Source organism: Cydia fagiglandana, chromosome 25, assembly GCF_963556715.1.
Source record: "Cydia fagiglandana chromosome 25, ilCydFagi1.1, whole genome shotgun sequence".
Taxonomy (NCBI): Eukaryota; Metazoa; Arthropoda; class Insecta; order Lepidoptera; family Tortricidae; genus Cydia; species Cydia fagiglandana.
The window spans coordinates 8379791-8402379 of NC_085956.1; the positions used below are offsets into that span (position 1 = coordinate 8379791).

The 22589-nt window shown below is 40.7% G+C and overlaps 2 protein-coding genes across 4 annotated transcripts; both read right to left on the bottom strand.

Annotated features, from left to right (window-relative positions):
- Positions 1-9305: 9305 nt before the first annotated feature.
- On the bottom strand, positions 9306-22543 carry LOC134677066 (metaxin-2). 3 transcript variants are annotated; one of them, XM_063535507.1, is made up of 6 exons: positions 21303-21454; positions 19908-20014; positions 18525-18755; positions 17296-17472; positions 16552-16613; positions 9306-9543 (listed from the first exon to the last, which is right to left on the bottom strand). In XM_063535507.1, exons 1-6 carry the CDS (start codon positions 21346-21348, stop codon positions 9390-9392), a joined length of 777 nt encoding a protein of 258 aa, XP_063391577.1. In that variant the 5' UTR covers positions 21349-21454; the 3' UTR covers positions 9306-9389. The 3 variants fall into 3 exon arrangements, with proteins under 3 accessions (XP_063391577.1, XP_063391578.1, XP_063391575.1); XM_063535508.1 differs by lacking the exon at positions 21303-21454 and adding an exon at positions 21093-21189 and having other exon boundaries at positions 9307-9543; XM_063535505.1 differs by lacking the exon at positions 21303-21454 and adding an exon at positions 22227-22543 and having other exon boundaries at positions 9332-9543.
- Positions 9704-12517, bottom strand: LOC134677115 (uncharacterized). The gene is made up of 3 exons (XM_063535571.1): positions 12494-12517; positions 11662-11977; positions 9704-10272 (listed from the first exon to the last, which is right to left on the bottom strand). The coding sequence occupies exons 1-3, from the start codon at positions 12504-12506 to the stop codon at positions 10257-10259; spliced, it is 345 nt and encodes a 114-aa protein (XP_063391641.1). The 5' UTR covers positions 12507-12517; the 3' UTR covers positions 9704-10256.
- Positions 22544-22589: the final 46 nt, after the last annotated feature.

Consider the following 22589-nt stretch of genomic DNA (forward strand, 5'->3'; position numbering starts at 1 on the left):
ACACATTAAATGCTTTAAAGTATATTTGCAAAAACATACACAGAACCGGTCACTTTATGGAAATTCCCATGAGTGACCCATTTTTATTGCTCGTAGTTGTACCTACTCGTAGATCTTTAGGTATCTAAATAATATGACGTTAATTACTTTCTTTCAATATTTTTGCCTTGATAGTTAAAATCGCAACTAATTGTGGAACTACAGATGTAGTGCATAATTGTTTTCCATCGTATTTTCTCGGAAACGTTCGTATTTGTCACTACTTCAGTCAAACTCAGTTCTTGTACCGAGACTGACTGAAATAGCAAGACACGTTCATACGTTTCCGTTAAAATACGATGGAAATAGTACATTTCGATGCTAGTGCGGAAGGTATGTCATTACTATATTATTGTATCTCCTTTTTGGACTTCACGGGCCTATAAATCCCGGTCTTTTGATAGGCTTGCGTGGGGATATAGATCCAACACGTAGAGGCCCTTTGGAGAGTTTTAATGTAATGTAGAACGCCTGCTGGAACCCGTTCTGTAGCGATGCTACATAATTTCCTATACTAAATACATACTTTTTCATACAACGTGACCTATACAACATTAATGTCGCATTTCCAACAGAATAACATACACCAGAGTATGACACTTATGTAAAACTGTAATGTACCTTCTCAGCTGTAGGTTGATTAGCATATCCTGCCTCCTGGCTAACTGGTTTCGAAGAAACAAGTCCAAAGAGTATGCCACTCGAACGGAACTTGTCACCCAGATTGTGCAGAGATTGTTGAACCAAACCTGGCTTCACGCATATCAAAATGATCGTCGTGATCCACTCTAACTGCCCAAGTAGGTCACATCCTAATTTAATTTGTATTTTAGAATCATTTATGAAATTATATAAAAACATAAAAAAGACTTTCGTTGGGTAGTCGTAAGTTTGACAGCCCGGTGACAGCTAAGAATATAGGCGTTTTGTTCAGGCATAAGCAAGGATATATTCCAAAGGAAACAAAGTAGAAACGTACGATAAAAATATAATTATTAGTAATTATTATTAACCACTTAAAATATTACAAGTATTAATGAGTATTGATATTTTTCGAGAACCATTTGATTTAGAAAAGATTTAAGTTGGTTTGACGTTTAATGTGTTGATGTGAATCGAAACGCAACGTGTCCGGTAGGGGAAGATTTCGAACTGTCACTGTCACTTCACTTGGACTTGGAATGGGAATACGCTAGGATGTAGATGGTTTCTAATTAAAGATTAAGAGGAATTGCCTCGTCTCCTTCCGCCGCCTGGTCCGGCTGGTGGGAGACCGATTTGTAAAGTGCGTATATCGCTGTGCGTGAATTGTGCGCGTGATTTATTTAGTGCGTCCCGTGTCGCCGATGGACATGAGCACGGTTGGTGATCGTGTTCCCTGGCGCGCTGTTGCGCGTCCCCGATTTTGCTGAGCGTCATGCTGACGCTGCTTCTACGCCGTAGGACGCGGCCTTGACCTGCAGGCCGTGTGTCGGATGGTTATGCTGCCGTCCGACGACTCCAAGGTGTCTTCGTGCGGGTCCTTCCCGTAAAACTCCGAGCGCCGCGGGTTGTTCTCGCCTTAGCTTGTCACAGCTGGGGCTCGATGAACGCCCGCCGCTGATCTACGTCGATCTGTCTGCTACGCTAAGTTCCAGGATGAAAGCTACACCCGGTATCCGTGAGTGCACTAGACTTTCGTTTTAGGTTTTGGCCAAAACTCCGCGTTTCGCCCGTCTCGCGATCGTAGATTAAGGTCTACTATGGTGTCACCCCATAACTGCCAACGGTTTATAAAAACAAATTGTATTTTGAGTAGCGCCCGCCCTAAAGCGGAGTGCCTTGTAAGTAGTTAGCGGAGTATATTAAATTGCATGTCAGATACTTGGTTGTGTCTTTTCAATGCCCTACCAAGTCCCCATTAACCAGGTTAGAATAACAAGAGGACCCTTGTACTCCAATAGTCCAATGTTTTGCTGCGGATCTTATCCGAGGCACTCACTCCCATTAATCATTTAAACATTTTAAAAACCTTATTATTTCTTATACACTACAATGTCACGCTACTTTAAATCTAATTATTTTTTATATTAGACAATGGCGCCCGAAGAAAGCTTAAATTCAATATATAGCCTGGTTACTGTGAGCTTGGGAGAGTGATAACATAAATTTATAAAATTTTTGTCATTTAAAAAACTTAATATTTAAAAAAATTAGTGAAATTATTTGTTTTAAAAATATAATATTAATTAATTTGTGAGTTTACTTGTGACAGGGTAGCAAATTCATCAATTATTACAATTATTATTAGGCTACACTATGACTAATTAGCATAGCGCTCAGCCACATATTATTTTTTCACCATGCTCCATTTGAGAGGTAGGTAATTTATTTTAACACTTCCTGTATAAAGTGAAGTGTTACCAATTTATTATACTTTATTACATACCCTGACACAAGCAAACCATTTTTTCTACCGACATGCCGGACGGGGAAGGAGAGGAATTTCATGAAGTAGGAGGGGGGGATACCTTATCTACCCATCCCTACCCATGCCTAATGCCTCATTGTTTAATACGCGACCATGGGGGCCGCGTTGGACACCCACCCACCCGACCCACCCATTTCAAAAGAATTAAAATATTTATTCATTTTTATTTCTCAAACCAACTCAAACTTTTCATTCCGCAGACTTAGTATGACAGACGAGACACTCTAAATTTCTTTGTTTTTGACTTATTCGGTTCTAAATAGAACTACTTTATAGAACTTAAATGTTCATATTATTTGTTTTTGTTTTTTTTTGAAACCTGAGGAAATTGGTCTTAGAATCAACCTCAATTTCAGCTATCTTAGCATAGCATTTTTTAAAGTTCTGCTGAAACATGCACCATTTGTATATGCTAAAGGTAGGGACATGTTGTCGAACGGCATGCTGCATTCCATTTGGAGTAGTATTCCTGATTCGTCACATAACCTCCGAATTTCCGACTGCTAGAGCAAACCGCTTTGTAGTTAAGGTAATCTGAAAAAAATCAGTTACCATTTAATTTTAAAGCATTGGTTCAGTGACATTATGCTCAATATTATACTTTACAAGGTGTATTTTCAAGTTAGTAACTTATTTTTTTATTTGGGTGAACTTAGGTAACAACCCATTTTTTTTGAGTACGCGTACCTCCTTGACTCACTTGGTCAAGATTTTTTTTCAAGCGTTTCTAGGGAAACCAAATTTTTTTGTGACTACACACCCTAAGGGTCCAGGGTGATGTAATTATACAGGGTGATTCATGAGACGTGAGCAGGACTAATCCTGCACACTCAGTAACTGATAATTGATCGATCACCGTCGTATTTAGGTGAAACAACCACACTTTTTCCTATTTTTTTACTTTTTGGCGAGGGCAAATTTAATTCTTTACAATCATGGTCACCCTACAAGACCTAATTAATAAACATAAAACCTCTTTAACCGTAATGACAGCATTATGTTTACGAAGAAAATAAACTGTCAAACTTGAGTGAGATACGAGTTTTCAAAAGTAACCAGTCCGTGATGACATTCAATTTGACACAGAATATCGGTAGTTTAGTATTCTAACTGTAGGGTGACCATGCATGTCGTAAATAAATTAATAACTTTTTTTTTCAACACGACTAGAAAATTAACGTTAACCTCACTAATACTGATACGAAACAGTTGCTTATAATTTACGAAATGCGCAGTGTTAGTCCTGCTCACGTCTCCTGAATCACCCTGTATTGGATATAATTCACTGACTTAGACATGAAAAAGAAAACTAAGTTTTTTTTTCACTTAGTGTAAGCCCGCTGGCTACACATTGGGATTTGACTTGAGTGTGAGCTACAAGTTAGCCTCCACTATCATTAATGTTATTTGTAGATATAAATTAGCAACTAGTTACCACATTGCATTAAGGTACTAGTAATTTAATTTTGTAGTCATAGGCATGCACATAGTAGGGCATGCCATATTAAAACTTAATTCTTAATATTGCATTAGGTATATGATTACTTGTAATATACTAAATAGTAAGAATTTATAAATATAGTTGAAAATACTTAATATTTAAATTGGATTTAAATACTTTAGTGAACCTTAGAATAGGGAGTTAGCTTATTATTATTTATGTTGAATAGTGGCTAGACCAGTCAATATAGGATTACTTGAATTAAAAAAAAAATATTTTTTAGTTAGGTTGCAGAAACCACAGTGTAGTGGCCATGCACTGTGATTTCTAATAGAGTTAACATTTAGAAATAAAACTTACGGTCCCAGAGATGGACATAGATAAATTAAGTTTTAATAATAATTAGCATGCTCAGTAAATACGGTTCTAAGCTTAATGTTAAACGAATATGTATAATTAACGTCCTAATGGATTTGTTGATTGGGTATCCGGTTAATTTATTTTTCCCCGGTTACCCCGGCTGCCTCGGTTAACCGGTGCTTAACCTCTTTGCCGAGAGAGGGGATATTGTAGCGATGCTACATAATTTCCTATACTAAATACATACTTTTTCATACAACGTGACCTATACAACATTAATGTCGCATTTCCAACAGAATAACATACACCAGAGTATGACACTTATGTAAAACTGTAATGTACCTTCTCAGCTGTAGGTTGATTAGCATATCCTGCCTCCTGGCTAACTGGTTTCGAAGAAACAAGTCCAAAGAGTATGCCACTCGAACGGAACTTGTCACCCAGATTGTGCAGAGATTGTTGAACCAAACCTGGCTTCACGCATATCAAAATGATCGTCGTGATCCACTCTAACTGCCCAAGTAGGTCACATCCTAATTTAATTTGTATTTTAGAATCATTTATGAAATTATATAAAAACATAAAAAAGACTTTCGTTGGGTAGTCGTAAGTTTGACAGCCCGGTGACAGCTAAGAATATAGGCGTTTTGTTCAGGCATAAGCAAGGATATATTCCAAAGGAAACAAAGTAGAAACGTACGATAAAAATATAATTATTAGTAATTATTATTAACCACTTAAAATATTACAAGTATTAATGAGTATTGATATTTTTCGAGAACCATTTGATTTAGAAAAGATTTAAGTTGGTTTGACGTTTAATGTGTTGATGTGAATCGAAACGCAACGTGTCCGGTAGGGGAAGATTTCGAACTGTCACTGTCACTTCACTTGGACTTGGAATGGGAATACGCTAGGATGTAGATGGTTTCTAATTAAAGATTAAGAGGAATTGCCTCGTCTCCTTCCGCCGCCTGGTCCGGCTGGTGGGAGACCGATTTGTAAAGTGCGTATATCGCTGTGCGTGAATTGTGCGCGTGATTTATTTAGTGCGTCCCGTGTCGCCGATGGACATGAGCACGGTTGGTGATCGTGTTCCCTGGCGCGCTGTTGCGCGTCCCCGATTTTGCTGAGCGTCATGCTGACGCTGCTTCTACGCCGTAGGACGCGGCCTTGACCTGCAGGCCGTGTGTCGGATGGTTATGCTGCCGTTCGACGACTCCAAGGTGTCTTCGTGCGGGTCCTTCCCGTAAAACTCCGAGCGCCGCGGGTTGTTCTCGCCTTAGCTTGTCACAGCTGGGGCTCGATGAACGCCCGCCGCTGATCTACGTCGATCTGTCTGCTACGCTAAGTTCCAGGATGAAAGCTACACCCGGTATCCGTGAGTGCACTAGACTTTCGTTTTAGGTTTTGGCCAAAACTCCGCGTTTCGCCCGTCTCGCGATCGTAGATTAAGGTCTACTATGGTGTCACCCCATAACTGCCAACGGTTTATAAAAACAAATTGTATTTTGAGTAGCGCCCGCCCTAAAGCGGAGTGCCTTGTAAGTAGTTAGCGGAGTATATTAAATTGCATGTCAGATACTTGGTTGTGTCTTTTCAATGCCCTACCAAGTCCCCATTAACCAGGTTAGAATAACAAGAGGACCCTTGTACTCCAATAGTCCAATGTTTTGCTGCGGATCTTATCCGAGGCACTCACTCCCATTAATCATTTAAACATTTTAAAAACCTTATTATTTCTTATACACAACAATATTATTTTTTATTCACGACAGTTCACAGGCGCAACAATAGACACCCGTGAACCGGTCGCAGCAAGCATTGGGACTATTGCAGAAGAAGTGAACAGTATACCGGTTTATGGATTGATGTTTGGGTGGACAATGAGACTGGGCTATTGTAAAAGAGGTCCGGACACCTGCCATAACAATGTAAACACCGTCATCGAGACAGGCGGTGACTCGCCGCTTACTAGATGGGCCCCTGAAACTGCCGTCGTAAAGACGACCAGGAGCAACATCGGTGTGAGCGGCTCAGGGGTGTCGAGAGGTGTGCGCCGCTTTCTACCCAGTGGCTGTTAACAGCCACTGTGCCAACTCGCGTCTTATGCATCTTTCACTTCCACCCCTGGAGCATATAGCTCTAACGACTCGTCTCTGGACGGCCAATTAAGGCAAGCCAGAGCTGAGAGTCCTGCGGGTCTCCTTGGGGTCCACTCCGACCGACGAAGACACGCCGGAGACGGAGACCCTGACCGACTCTCGGGAGTACTCGGGTCCGTGGGGTCGTTACTCCCCAACAGCTCGCCACAAGCTGCCCTGCCCTTATTGTATTATTATTAGGTATGTTATTGGTATGACATTTCCGCACGTGTATCGAACGACGTTTTTTAATACAGTTGCGAAAAAATAAGAAAAACATTGTTAATCGTACACTAAACAAAAGTGGTAACAGTGACAGCTCGGTTAGACGTCGTCTTTGAGTATATTATATCTATGGGCGTTTGGCAGCTATTCCGTTCCATTCAGTCAACTTATCAAGAACGGAATTTTCAATATTGAATATTAAAAAATAAACGTGTTATAATGATGAAGAGGTAAGTAATTAAATATGAAATATGTAATATTTTTCGTATTCTTACATTAATGGTAGGTTTTTATGCTGATTACGACGTTTAAAGGAAACTAATATTAACACTCATCAATAAGTAGTCGTGAATTGGAACAAGTATAAATTAAAAAAAATTGGAAAAGTAAAAAGCACTAGTTCGAGATAACCAACTTTCCGCACGCTAAACAGCTACGTAAAGTAGCACTTTTTGAGCAACTGTATTAAAAATAATTATGCACTACATCTGTATCCCTTTTACAAGGTTTACGATTGATGACTTTGTAAGGCACACTTGCACCATCCCACTAACCCGGGGTTAAGCGGTTAAACCGTTAACCTGGTGTCAAATTGTACCATGGCAACTCCAGGTTTAACCGGTTAACCCCGTGTTAGTGGAATGGTGCAAGTGTGGCTCAGACATATATGTATGGGTATATACACTACAGTCGACATAAAAAGTGCTTCTATACAGCCTTATGTATCTAAGTGTACTTATCAAACTTAGTATTTTAAGACTAGGTGTTAGTTTGTGCTTTTATTTATAAGTATCGCACAACACAGAATTTAGAAATTATTACATATATTCTAAAATAGGTCTTAACATAGAATTAACCTTTTGAATGTCCACATGGATGCGTTCCAAGGGTTTTAACTTTAACCTTTCGTAAGTGTGTGGGGTAAAATCTTGGGTTCAAATCTTATTAGTCGAGCCATATATGGGGCATTATCTATGAAAAGGGACCTTATTGTCGATGGCGCTTACGCCGCACAGCGTCGCGCGGCATTGTATTTATATCGGAGAATCGTTAATAATGGCGTTAGCGCCATCGACAATAAGGTCCCTTTTCATAGATAACGTCACATATAGTAAAAAATTGCTTAAAAATGCAAACCGGGCGTAGTTTAGGGTAAAAGATCCAATCCACAAAAATCTGTTAGTAAAATTTGAACTTTCTGTCAAACGGAAAAGTCGTTCATTTCAATGACAAATTTTAGAGGATGGATCTTTTACGCTAAACTACGTCCTGTATGGACGATTCTAAACACACCCGAAAAATTAATAATAAAGTTAGTTTATGTCCTAAGCTTCAAATATTAATGCACATATTTGTTTTTTAATAACATTTTTTCTGACCAATATGGTAGCTCTTATTCCGTTGCAGTAAGGTTCCGAATGGTCAAGTAACCATGTCGATGGTTCAAGATGCGTTGTTGGTATCGTATACGTTAAACGTATATTTTACGCTTTACTCCTCTTATGATACGAATCTATGCACAGTCGATGTCAAAGATATGTTTACACTTTTCGCCTTATTACAAAGGCATAAGGTGCAAAAGTCTTAACCTTTTGGACGCCAATGACCGATATGTCCGCACCGCAGGTTCAACGCCAAAGACCGATTAATCGGTCACAGATCACAGAGCAACATAGACCTACGTGCATATGCATAAAGTTCAATTTCAGTTTTGACACTTGGGTGACGTGGCGTCCGAGTGACAGCTTTTGTGTTTGACACGGCGTCGAAAAGGTTAAATATATCTTTGACGTCGACTGTACGGTCACCTTCAATAATATGTTACTCTTCGAAGGCAGCAAAAATATCTGACACGATCTTATTTTTAGAGCCATAAGAGCGTGTCACATATTTTTGCGGCCTTCGAAGAGTATCATATTATTGCAGGAGACTGTACTTATATTAACAATTTACTTTTCTTATTATCTCCTACTGTTACGTTATTATTAATGTTATTATGACATTTATGCCAGTTCTATCCCCACAATAGGTACCCTTAGTATCTTAGAATCCGTAATACTCCTTAATTTTAATTTGTATAATAAAATTCTGCCATTTGTTCCATATACGGAACAATGTGCTATGCATGGAACACTCAATATAGAGACTGTTTGTTTTTCGTTTTCGTAATTTGCGAGACGAGAATATACACTGAGCAACTTTTACCATGGGACCAACCGAGAAATCGTGAAAAAAATTGGCTGGTAGAGCCAATAATTAATTATATCGTGATTTCAGGGTTGGTCCCAAAATAAAACTTGCTCCGTATGACATAGTTACTTATTTATTAACTCGCAAGCTAAGGGTTGAAGAGATTTAGCCATCAATCTACTATAGTAACCTGTCTAAGAGCTTGTAAACTTGGTGGAGATATCCTGCCGGGCTAGCCAAGGTTAAAATCGCTAACGCTTCGACAACGAAAAGCATTATGTCTCTCTATCACTCTTCCATATTAGTGTGACAGTGACAGTTACGTTTCGATCGCTACGGAGCGTAAGCGATTGGCATCTTGGGTACGCGGCCTGGACTCTCGGGCGCAATGGGCGCTTGAAGTAAGTCACGAATGGTCTCGGCGAGGCAGGCGGGTGGTTAGCAACAATGTGCCGTATATGGAACTGCTATCGGTCTAAGGGCTTGTAAACTTGGTGGAGATATCCTGGACCCTCGGGCGCTATGGGCGCTTGAAGTAAGTCTCGTCAACCCGGCGCGCGAGCGCCAGCAGCGGCGCATGCTTGCGGATGGTCTCGGCTAGCCGGCGACGCGGCAGGCGGGTGGTTAGCACGGTGAACACGTGACCGAAGACAAGCGCGTCTAGCTCTGTTGGGCTGGAAGGGGAAAACACGTTTATATGGGAGTAAATATACAATACAATCTAATCTATAATCAATTGAATCTGCTAAAAAGGAAAGCCGAGGTAAAGTTGTATGGACTGTGTGAGAGATGATATGAAACGAACGCAAGTGAATGATGAGATGACGGGCGACACAGATGTATAGAAACGGTAACGGTTTTACCTACATATAGAAAAGAGTCGCTTAACTTCAAGCTCGGGTAAATCCATCTGTCAGATTATGCGATTTTGGTAATAAAAAGGTAATGGTAGATATTTTCTGAGTGGGTCGAATGGATTTACCAGTTTGAAGTTAAAGCTCGATTTTCCTAGGATAGCGGTGCCATCATATAGCGGCCGTCTCCATACAAAATAACACGGCTGAATCTGTATGTCGTAGTATTTTGTATGCAGAGCTGGATGTCGTAGTATTTTGTATGGAGACTGCCGCTACCTATCCTAGGAAACCATGCAGAGCTTAAGTGACACAAATAACTTACGTGAACGTTGCCATTCTGATAAAACGTTTCTCAAAAAATAAGTTGAACTGAACTTTACACGTATATTTCGAAACACGAATACAAAAAAGAACCAAAAACGGATCAATCAACATCGGCCACTTGCGGCCCTATGTTAAACTCCGCGGTTTTCTGCCGAATGTACTCCATTAGCTTCCTAACGCGGACACTCTCGCTGCTCAGGCTCTTCTCACTGGCTGCAGACTCTAGAAATGTTTGACAAGTTTGTATTTGTGTGTATACAACGTTAGGATCTACCACGAGCTACTAAATTCAGAACTACCATTCATCTCAGGCGGTAGGCAAAGAAGTTTTGCTGTGATTGTATAGTAGAAGGTAGCCGAGTTTTGGGGACTAAAACTATTTGCTTTAGTTTCAACTACAGTCAAGCCTTCAACTAGTTCGTAACTGACTATAATAACGTTTTACTTTATCAACTGTCTCAGTTAAACCAAAGAGAATTTTAAATAGAGGCGAATTGTCAAAGTAAATTATGTAGCCACAGTAAATTTACTGACATCTTTCGACAGAAGATTAAAACTGTTAGAACGCCATTTGACTTCGATCTTTATTATTTCTTCCCTAGAGTCAGACCAAGAATAGTCTGCAGCGGATTTGATAGCCCACGCAGTGAAAGTGTTATTTTAAACGTCAAACTTCTGTTAAATTATGACGTATAAATGACGCTTGCACTGCGTGGGCTATCAAATCCGCTGCAGACTTTTTTTGGTCCGGCTCTAAAATGCTAGATGGCTAGGCTAGGTTTCGTGACCATGGTAGTATTACCTGTTGTTTTATCTATAAGTTTTGTCACGAATAAAAACATTCTATTCTATTCTATTCTAAATATCTTAATCTTTAATATGACTAAAAAATTGTCTTAATGGACCCACTAGAATTTACAAGAAAAAATAATGAAAAGAAAACCTTCAGTATCAGGGACGAAAGTAAGTTCGGAGCCGACAGGCGCATCTGTCATAGTCAGACGGCTGTCGCTGTCGGTATCAAATTCTTGAATACTACAAAAAAACGCATTACAAGTAATTCAGAGCCCATCAACGTGCACACTAGCGCCACTGCTACATAAACGTAACTATTTTAATTTAAAAAAAACCGGGCAAGTGCAAGTCGGACTCGCGCACGAAGGGTTCCGTACCATAAAGCAAAAAAAAACGGAAAAAAATGCAAAAAGAAAACGGTCACCCATCCAAGTACTGACCACGCCCGACGTTGCTTAACTGGTCAAAAATCACGTTTGCTGTATGGGAGCCCCACTTAAATCTTTATTTTATTCTGTTTTTAGTATTTGTTGTTATAGCGGCAACAGAAATACATCATCTGTGAAAATTTCAACTGTCTAGCTATCACGGTTCGTGAGATACAGCCCGGTGACAGACAGACGGACAGACGGACGGACGGACGGACGGATGGCCGGACGGCCAGCGAAGTCTTAGTAATAGGGTCCCGTTTTACCCTTTGGGTACGGAACCCTAAAAAAGGGAGAGCTACGTACTCTATTTTGAATTTAACTACCTTTTGAATACATCATACCAGTTTTTATGTTGCAAATTTAAAATAAATACACTACAAATTACCTCGACTCTGGTCCCGAACCGGATACATTCTCCAAAACATCAGTCGCTTCGGAAGTATCATCAGTCTCCGAGTGAATCAAGAAATCTTCATCGATCCTATCCAAGCCTGTTTTCAGGTGCCCCATTTCAGAGCTACTAAACTCCACGAAATCAAACTCCTTATTCTCCAAGTCTAGCTTATCAATGACTTTATCTAGTATTTGTTTAACGCACGCGTAGGAATCTTCGTAGCGGTATGGTCTAGTCGGAGATTGGCATGTCAGGCCGTCTTTGGTGACTATTATGTTTAATTGCTTGCTCGCAAACGGTTTGAAGCCTGCGTGGTAATAATATTCTGTTACTATGACGGCTAAGCTATGATGTAGCGTATGCTATTGGAACAGTTGAAGTATGTTTCAAATGAGGAACAAACTTCACTAAAATTTACGCAAATGTACAGTAAACAGTAAATTACAATGTTTTGTAAGGTAGATAAACGGTCATTTTCTCACGTCTGTTCCACATATGGAACATTAGACTCAAGAACTGATTAGCGACCAGTCGGGTTAACCCCAGGGAGTGCTGACGCAACAGATTGTCATTAATATGTTCCATATATAGAACATTAGATTAGACACGCAACTGTAGGCAATATTTCCCGACTCGCCATTTGGTGCAAGTATAGACTAACCAACAACCAACATATTGTCCCCGCGCTGTCCGTCCCAATACCGAAGACTGGCAGACACGCGTGAGCTGGTGTTACGTGGAACCATCCGGGGGCGCTCCGGAGTCTGCCGCAGCAGAGATACTTGCGACACTATGCTCTCTTCATGTGCAAGTATAGACTAACCATAAACCAACATATTGTCCCCGCGCTGTCCATCCCAATACCGAAGACTGGCAGACACGCGTGACCTCGTATTACGTGGAACCATCCGGGGGCGCTCCGGAGTCTGCCGCAGAGACACTTGCGACACTAGGCTCTCTTCTGGTGCATGTATAGACTAACCATAAACCAACATATTGTCCCCGCGCTGTCCGTCCCAATACCGAAGACTGGCAGACACGCGGGAGCTGGTGTTACGTGGGACCATCCGGGGGCGCTCCGGAGTCTGCCGCAGGAGCGACACTTGCGACACTAGGCTCTCTTCTTGTGGCTTTCAATGATAGGGGATAGTTAGACCAATAAAATCTGCAGCGATTATGATAGCCCACGCAGTGCAAGTGTTATTTTAAACGTCAAACATCTATGAAATTATGACGTATGAATAACACTTACACTGCGGCTATCAAAATCGCTGCAGACTTTTCTTGGTCTAAGTTACTATTAGTCTTCGCTAACTACTTCAAGTTCCAATTTACGAGATGAAACATAATAAAGAAAACGCATTGAAGTAATTTTACTACAATTATCCAAAATTTTAACAAATTTCTTGACATTGTAAGGAATCATCAAGAAAATATCATCTTCGATCAGATTCCAGAAGGAATTCTCCTGGTCAGTAGTATTAGGGTAATTTCCTAAAACAAATTTACGGCAATATGTAGAAAAAAAAACACATTTTGGCTTTCTCAGTTATTTTAAAATCAAAAATAACCGAATGAAATATGTAAATTGTGTATTCATTGTGATGTCACATACCTATGTCACAAAAGAGATAGGTACAGAAATCAATCTACATACAAAGCGCGCTCGAGCAACGCACACATAGACACTGCTCACGGACACGATATCTCGGACCAGTTGGGACCACTGCGAGCGCGAGTGCCATCCGCTTGAGACACGCGTCTGTGAACTTTTTTGTGCAATAATGGAGAAACAAAACAAAAAGTTATTATAACTGTACAGTGGACGGTTGTTTAAATTCAACATTAACCGGTGAATTGTCGTTTTTTAAGCTACCAGTGGTTTCAGAGAGAATGCGTATGCGAATTTATTACATTGTACATGAGAATGCGAATTTATTACACTTTAAAATTATAATAATCGTGCATTTCGCCAAACTCGAAATCATCGCAAGATATTTTCTGTGGCAAATCTGTAATATAACAATGACATTAAAATGAAAATAGCTATTTGAGTTATAATGTCATTATTAATTTATATTTCCATTCTTCCCGTTTCAACCTCAACAATAAATCAAACAACTAGATACGAGATACGAGATACGATACGATGGATACGAGTGCCACTACCACGATAGTTTTTTGTGCATAAGTCATAGTTCGCAACAATCGCAACCCTAGAGCGACCGCCGACCGTAGGTATGAAAAGTAAAGTACATACATGTGATTGACTTCTGTACTTATCTGTTTTGTGCCTATGTATCATTAAGTTTATATACTTAGGGGTCATCCATTAATTATGTCACACCAATTTCTAGGTTTTTTGACCCCCCCCCCCCCCTTGTCACACTTGGTCACATTTGGCAAACCCCTCCCGTCGTGTGACGTCACACTAGGGGTGTGACGTCACATTTTTTCTACGAAATCGCCAAATCGAATTAAGTAAGTACCTAAGTATTATTAATATTTTATCAAAATATTTTTGACGATATAAATAGCTAGAGTCTGTGCGGAAAGAGAAGAGTCGTGGAATGTATTGGGCCCCATACATTCCACGACTCTTCTCTTTCCGCACAGACTCTATTAGTCATTTTATAACCCAAAACTGCTTAGGAAAGAAAATTAAACGATTAAAAACTATTTTCGTTTTAAAAACTTGTTATTTAAATGTACAGCGAACTAAATAATTTAAATAAATTTTCGGTTACTGATGAAGTTAAAGTGACGTCACAAAGTTTGTGTCTCCCCCCTCCCCCATGTCACATTTTCTTGACCCCCTCCCTCCCCCTATACGTGTGACGTAATTAATGGATGACCCCTTAGTAATAAATCGTTTTGACGTTTACGTTTACGTCGTAAAGATAAATTAATTTAAATTGTTGTTGTTACTCTACCCCAGTGTTTTCAAACTTTTTCATGACGCGACCCCCTTCGTACGAGCAAAATGTATTGTTTAAAGGCTGGCAGAGGCTTGCGACCCTCCAGGTGGTCGCGATCCACAGTTAGAAAAACACTGCTCTACCCTATTCACGTACTACATTCGGCAGTTAGAATAGGGTATTTTCCTACTAGCCAAATCAGTTACTTTTTTAGAACTGTCAAAACGATTTGCTTATATCGAATTTATATGAAATATTACATCGTGACGTCACGGTAAACTCACCTACTTTTTATTAGGGTTCCGTACCCAAAGGGTAAAACGGGACCCTATTACTAAGACTTCGCTGTCCGTCCGTCCGTCCGTCTGTCCGTCTGTCACCAGGCTGTATCTCACGAACCGTGATAGCTAGACAGTTGAAATTTTCACAGATGATGTATTTCTGTTGCCGCTATAACAACAAATACTAAAAACAGAATAAAATACAAATTTAAATGGGGCTCCCATACAACAAACGTGATTTTTGACCAAAGTTAAGCAACGTCGGGAGTGGTCAGTACTTGGATGGGTGACCGTTTTTTTTTGTGCTTTTTTTTTGTTTTTTTTTTGCATTATGGTACGGAACCCTTCGTGCGCGAGTCCGACTCGCACTTGCCCAGTTTTATTTCTAGATCCGATTTACTAAATAGAACTTGTGTTTAAAAATAGCTCCTATCTGCGGTTTTCTAATAATTATCTGGTGCTTTATTTCATGCATGGTGTAAATAATTTATTTTAAATACAGTGTAATACCCTATTTCAACTACTTGAAAAATACTTATTAAATATTAATATTAAACGCACCGTCAAACTCATCTGCGTCAGATTGGTCAGCCGCAGCATATGAAACAGCAGCGCCGTGGTTATAGGCTTCACCATGAGCGCGGCGCGAGGCCCAGAGGCCCCGAGCAGCACGCGTATATGACCGTAGATCAGGGCGTCCAAGGGGGTGGGGCTAGGGAAGGGAGGGGAAGGTTAGGTTAGGTTACAAGCTTCACCATGAGCGCGGCGCGAGGCCCAGAGGCCCCGAGCAGGGCGCGGATATGGCCGTAGATCAGGGCGTCCAAGGGGGTGGGGCTAGGGAAGGGAGGGTAAGGTTAGGTTAGGTTATAGGCTTCACCATGAGCGCGGCGCGAGGGCCAGAGGCCCCGAGCAGGGCGCGGATATGGCCGTAGATCAGGGCGTCCAGGAGGGTGGGGCTAGGGAAGGGAGGGGAAGGTTAGGTTAGGTTATAGGCTTCACTATGAGCGCGGCGCGAGGCCCAGATGCCCCGAGCAGCACGCGTATATGACCGTAGATCAGGGCGTCCAAGGGGGTGGGGCTAGGGAAGGGAGGGGAAGGTTAGGTTAGGTTATAGGCTTCACCATGAGCGCGGCGCGAGGCCCAGAGGCCCCGAGCAGCGCGCGAATATGACCGTAGATCAGGGCGTCAAGGGGGTGGGGCTAGGGAAGGGAGGGGAAGATTAGGTTAGGTTATAGGCTTCACCATGAGCGCGGCGCGAGGCCCAGAGGCCCCGAGCAGCGCGCGAGTATGACCGTAGATCAGGGCGTCAAGGGGGGTGGGGCTAGGGAAGGGAGGGGAAGATTAGGTTAGGTTATAGGCTTCACCATGAGCGCGGCGCGAGGCCCAGAGGCCCCGAGCAGCGCGCGAATATGACCGTAGATTAGGGCGTCAAGGGGGGTGGGGCTAGGGAAGGGAGGGGAAGGTTAGGTTAGGGTCTCAAAGCCTTGTGGATCAATAAAGAGATACATAGACAATATAGACACCGCATCATCAACCGTTTACGAAACATGAGTTCTGGATTTATGTTTACAACTATTCCAGTAACATTAATAAAATTCATCAGAATGGCAGTCACGTTACATAATAATTATCACAAATCACACGATTATAAGCTATAATGTTACTTAACATGTAAAACTTACGTTCCGAAGAAATAGTCCTTATCTCCCAATCGCTGGCTCAGCGAATTGCAACATTGGTCCACCTGAAAATAATATGAGTATACATTAAGTTTGCTCACATACAAATATTGAAATGCAGGTCGAATTTTAGTTTTTACAAATACATTTACACTACATTTTTCTTTTTATCTCACTACATTTTTGCAAATAAATTTTATCTTTAACTAGCGACCCGCCCCGGCATCGCACTGTTTAACAAATTATACACCTAAGGCCCACTTGCACCATAATATATCACTAACCCGGGGTTAAGCGGTTAAACCGTTAACCTAGTGTCAAATTGTATTGGTATCCATGGTAACTCTAGGTTTAACCAGTTAACCCCGGGTTAGTGGAATGGTGCAAGTGGGTCTAAAACTTCCTCAGGAAGACATCGTGAGGAAAACGGACTAATCCCAATAAGGCCTAGTTTACCCTCTGGGTTGGAAGGTCAGATGGCAGTCGCTTTCGTTAAAACTAGTGCTTACGCCAAATGTTGGGATTAGTTGTCAAGCGGACCCCAGGCTCCCATGAGCTGTAGCAAAATACCGGGATAACGCGAGGAAGATGATGACATCAAACTATTTTATTTTATTTATTAGGAAAACTTACAGCTTGAGTAACAAGTTAGGTAATAACATAGAAACAGTAAGCCAATTACAAGTTTCCACATGTAGAAACTGTGCAAAGTATAAATAAGTATACTGTATAAAAAACTATACTTACATCAGCCAGAACTTGGTCTAAGGTCTTATCATGCCAGTGCAGAGCCTTAAGTCGCTTAGCCACCATATTGCGCTTGGTGCGAGTCTGGATCCAGCCCAGCGGCCACGGGTAGACTGAAGAGTTGCGCACTTTGGTCACTGCGTTGTAGGTTTCGTCATCTATCCAGGATATCCACAGCTGTAACAATAGGGAATATTTCTTTTTTAGGGTTCCGTACCCAAAGGGTAAAACGGGACCCTATTACTAAGACTTCGCTGTCCGTTCGTCCGTCCGTCCGTCCGTCCGTCTGTCACCAGGCTGTATCTCACGAACCGTGATAGCTAGACAGTTGAAATTTTCACAGATGATGTATTTCTGTTGCCGCTATAACAACAAATACTAAAAACAGAATAAAATAAACATTTAAATGGGGCTCCCATACAACAAATGTGATTTTTGACCAAAGTTAGGCAACGTCGGGAGTGGTCAGTACTTGGATGGGTGACCGTTTTTTTTTTGCTTTTTTTTTGTTTTTTTTTTTTTTGCATTATTGTACGGAACCCTTCGTGCGCGAGTCCGACTCGCACTTGCCCGGTTTTTTTAATTTATTTATCGCAAAAAAAAACTTACAGGGTATTTACATATTTATATTCCGCCAAACTGAGGACAGTTTGTTGGCGGATTAAGCGCTCTCTCTATCCTTTTGTGTTCTACCCACTTAACTTACATACTTATACCTAATACATTACTTAACTAGAGTTATGTCATTCTTTATTAATTAATTTCTTTCTTTATTTCTTTATTCTGAACAATAATTGTTACGCGAAACTCTGCGTAGGGGGCGCTACTACCACAATCCATCACAACCTGGGGGTCTCACGCGGAACAAGAACATCGAAATGTCGTTATCTAACCTCTCTATGACTCTCGCAAATTCGAGAGATAAAGAGGCAGATAACTAAATTTCGATATTCGCGTTTCCCGGTGGGCCCTTGTTAACAAACCGCCTTGATGCATCAAAGTCATATTTTATCGTATGTGAAAACTTGTCAAAAAAAGTTTAAGGCACAGTACATATAAGTTACTCTATGGTTTACTAGCTAGCTTAGTGCTGCACTCTTGCGGCAGAACATAGCAGTAATACCCCCTAGAGTAAAAAATCTGATGGATGACCCGAGTAATAGAGCAAAGTGGTCTAAAATACGCTTGAGCCATCAAAATGTCCTACTCTTACATTAGTTCTGTCTTACCTCAGCGTTGACCAGCACATTAGTAATAAGACTCATGTAAGCTCGCATCTCAGCCTTCTCCTCAGAACTGAGCTGGCCGCAGAGTGAGACTCCTTTGTTGGCGGCGAACTGAGCTACAGGCTCCAACTCCGAGACGACGAAGGCCCCGCACTTGATGAAGGGCACGCGACCGGACGGAGACATGAACTCGGCGTTCCAGCGCATCTCTACTTCGAAGGGGAGGTTGCACATCTGGGGAGAAAAATGTGGGATTTCAGTGTTGTTAAAAAAAACCGGACGAGTGCGAGTCGGACTCGCCCACTGAGGGTTCCTAACTTTTTAGTATTTGTTGTTATGGCGGCAACAGAAATACTTCATCTGCGAAAATTTCAACAGTCATGAATCTATTGCGGTTCATGAGTGACAGACAGACAGACGGATAAATGGACAGTGGAGTCTTAGTAATAGGGTCCCGTTTTTTACCCTTTAGGTAAGGAACCCTAAAAATTAGATCTAAAGATAGACAGACTATTGAAAAATGTGGTAATGTGGTAAACAATCTTGCTTGCCAAAAACTTTCGAGTGAAAGAAAGTTGTTATGTTTATTGCATGCTGCTCCCGAGCAAGCTGCAATTTTCATATTTATGCACGTGCAGCCTATAATTAGAACAGATGTAAAGGCTTGTCTCCATATTGCGCGGCAAACTATCGAACGCGAACGCGATCTGATCGAGTTGGCTCGCGAGCTAACCCGGTATCCATTGCGCGCGGCTGCCTCGCGAGCCAATGTTCGATAGTTTGCCGCGCAATATGGAGACAGGCCTTTACATCTGTTCTCACTTCAATCAGGCCACTTAGTGCACAAGTGAATAATGCTATATAATTGACTCAGTTACATTTATTGACCGAGTGCTAGCAAAGGTCTCCCTTTCAGCTTGGGCTTTCTTATCTGCAGGTAGCATTTTTCAACTGATTCTCATGAAATTTTGTGTCTCATATTTCGATAGTCGATAGAATTTGTCTTATATTCCGTTTTTTGGAAAATGTTCAAAATGGCGGAAATTGACATGAAACACTTAAGCGTCATAGGGCCTATGGCGTATAAGACTGAATTATTCGCTCTAATAATGACTTCATGATTCAAGGAAGTATACACATACTTATTAAGGATATTTTATAACATTCATTGCCACCCAGCCAAACAAGACATCCGCGCCGGCCATTTCGTCATATAAAGCACCTGACTATCGGGTTGCCCGGCCTGGGAACGAAATCATAAAATGCCCGATAGTCGGGTTTTCAGCACTGAATGTGTTAAGCTTAGCTTGCAAGGTCTACAGCTCTCAAGAGCTACTAGTTGAATAGGATAATTTAATTTTCTGTGGTATGCCTTAGTGAACTCACTTTCAAAAAGGCCTGAACGGCCAGGCAGCTGGCATTATCCGGGAGCAGTATTTGCTCCACCTCGTACGGCTGGAATAGCTTCACATTGTCCGGCCATGGTTCTTGTGCTGAAATATATACAACATGTTCATGAATTGTAATTGTAATTAGCCTTTATTATTGAAGTCAGTGGTGAGTCAAGCAGTGGTGGCCGAGTGGATATGACGCCCGACTTTCAATCCGGAGGTCGCGGGTTCAAATCCCGGCTCGTACCAATGAGTTTTTCGGAACTTATGTACGAAATATCATTTGATATTTACCACTAGCTTTTCGGTGAAGGAAAACATCGTGAGGAAACCTGCATATATTTGCGAAGAAATTCAAAGATGTATGTGAAGTCCCCAATCCACATTGGGCTAGCGTGGGGACTATAGCCCAAGCCCTCTCGCGCATGAGAGGAGGCCTGTGCTCAGCAGTGGGACGTATATAGGCCGAAATGATGAATGAATGATGATGATTGAAGTCAGACATGGTATACCATATATTAATAATATTAATACCATACCATATTATGGTTTCATAATTTAACTTCAACTCGTCCTTTGACGTAGGCCTCCTCCATAGCTTTCCATTTGATTCTCTTTTGCTGTTTGCATCCATTTTCTGTTTGGAAAATGTTTACGAATACACATGCCTTTCCCATCACGGAGCAATGGTGTACCGGACCTTTGGGGGACATGCGCGGAGCTGAAGACAACATGTGGGCTACATGTTGTCTTCTACATGTGGACCACATTTTTGACAGTTTAATGAAATGTAAGGGGTACACCAAGCGGATGCTGTCCTTGCCCGTGTCATGGGACGCACGTAGAGGCAGCAATTTCCAGAATTTTCAGAAAATGTCTAGTAAAGTAAAACTATGTGTACACAGAGGTATTTATCCTAAGGAATATTAAGTGATACGCGTAAACTAAACCCTTAGAGTTATAGGATATATCCAGTCTGTGGCATTTAAGTTTAAAAAAAAAATTACAAAAGCAAATGTGTTATGGTTAGACAATTGAAACCTTTAGGTTATGTTTTATAAAAAAATTGTTGCTAGTTAACACACATGTAAAAGTACACATTAATTATACTGTGAACAATTACTATTCAGGTTAATCAAATGTAATACCACACACACACACAAAATCTTAGCTCTAATACCAAAATTGAATGGATCCCCGTTTTTCATTTTTAAGAGTTATAAAAGTCAAAACTGGACGAAACTCGTAACAGCACTGAATTACATCAATATAGGGCGCTCAGCATCTATAAATAAACAATTGTGTCATACAAACAACACAATATTACAAGAAACAAAAATTATGTAATACGAAAACGTGAAACTTAGAATTGCAACAGAAAATTACTCACCATTGAGTGATGTTATGATGGAATCTTTAAGGTCAAATTCGGGCATTTTTTACTACTGTATCTAAACACTAAAAATAGTAACAATCTTGGATTTTTATACAAACACAATCAATAAAAATGCACAAATTCGCATTAACTTTTCCGCAAATTGACACTCAGATGGGTTATGAATGACATCTTCATGACAGCTGAGCAGTAGTACCAACTTAACAGCATGAAATATATTTTTAATTACACCAAGGAAACGACTAAGGCTGTATATTATAGTGCTCCATCGTTAAAAAGGAAAATCGATTTAAAAAATCCTATCATTTTTGGTTTAGTACTGCATCCATTGTACAGTCGACGTAAAAGATATATTTACACTAAATAATAAGGCGAAAAATGTAAACATATCTTTGACGTCAACTGTAAATTGTTTTACAACCTACCCTTCGAATTAAAATCGTATCGTATCGTCGCCATACTGGGAATTGCTGTCTGCTGAGCCCGTGGCACGTCACTGCAGGCACCGGTATTATTAAAAATGATATTATAAGGGAAAATAAGAAGTGGTCGTTGGAAGGGGTAGACCTTGGCGGACTTTCTTTGATCAGATCGGGGAAATCCTGAAGAAAGGCCAGGTCAAGAGCACCCTAAGGCTGGCCGCAGATTTTTGGAATTCTGATCAGGAATCCGAATTGGGAATAGATTCGGAAACCTGAATGCTCTTTTTTCATATAAAATGTTCGAATATTTTCGTTCGAAACGTTCTATATTTTTCCGAATGGTATTAAATAATATTAAAATTGTTGTAACTAGTTGCGTTAGACTGCACGATTTGTTCGAATTCGTAAGGGACACCGCTGATTTATTACTATTTTTAGTGCCCGTAAGGCGCGTCCTTAGATATTGTACGTCAGTGCATCTAGTTTGTAAACTTACCCATAAGAATAAGCTTCTTCTTGTTATCGCTGGTGCATGCAATTTTGTTACTGTTTAGATTGACTCCAAAAGCCAATTCTTCTTCATCAAAGTTTGTAAATGGTCTTTCCGATTGCCTTGTAAAGGTGGTAATATCTGATTTTAAATCAATTACATCAACATATCTTTCAAAAATCTGTTCTCTGGGTCTGGTGCGTGGTGAATTAGACCGCGAAGTTCTTGTAGAATTTAATGGCCTAACCGAAGGGCCAGATTTTTTGAATTTCGTTTCCTTTGAAATCATTATGATTTGAGCTGTTTCTTTAATTAAATGGCAAATAAGAATACATAAAATAATAAGTTTTAGAATGTTTAGAAGAATTT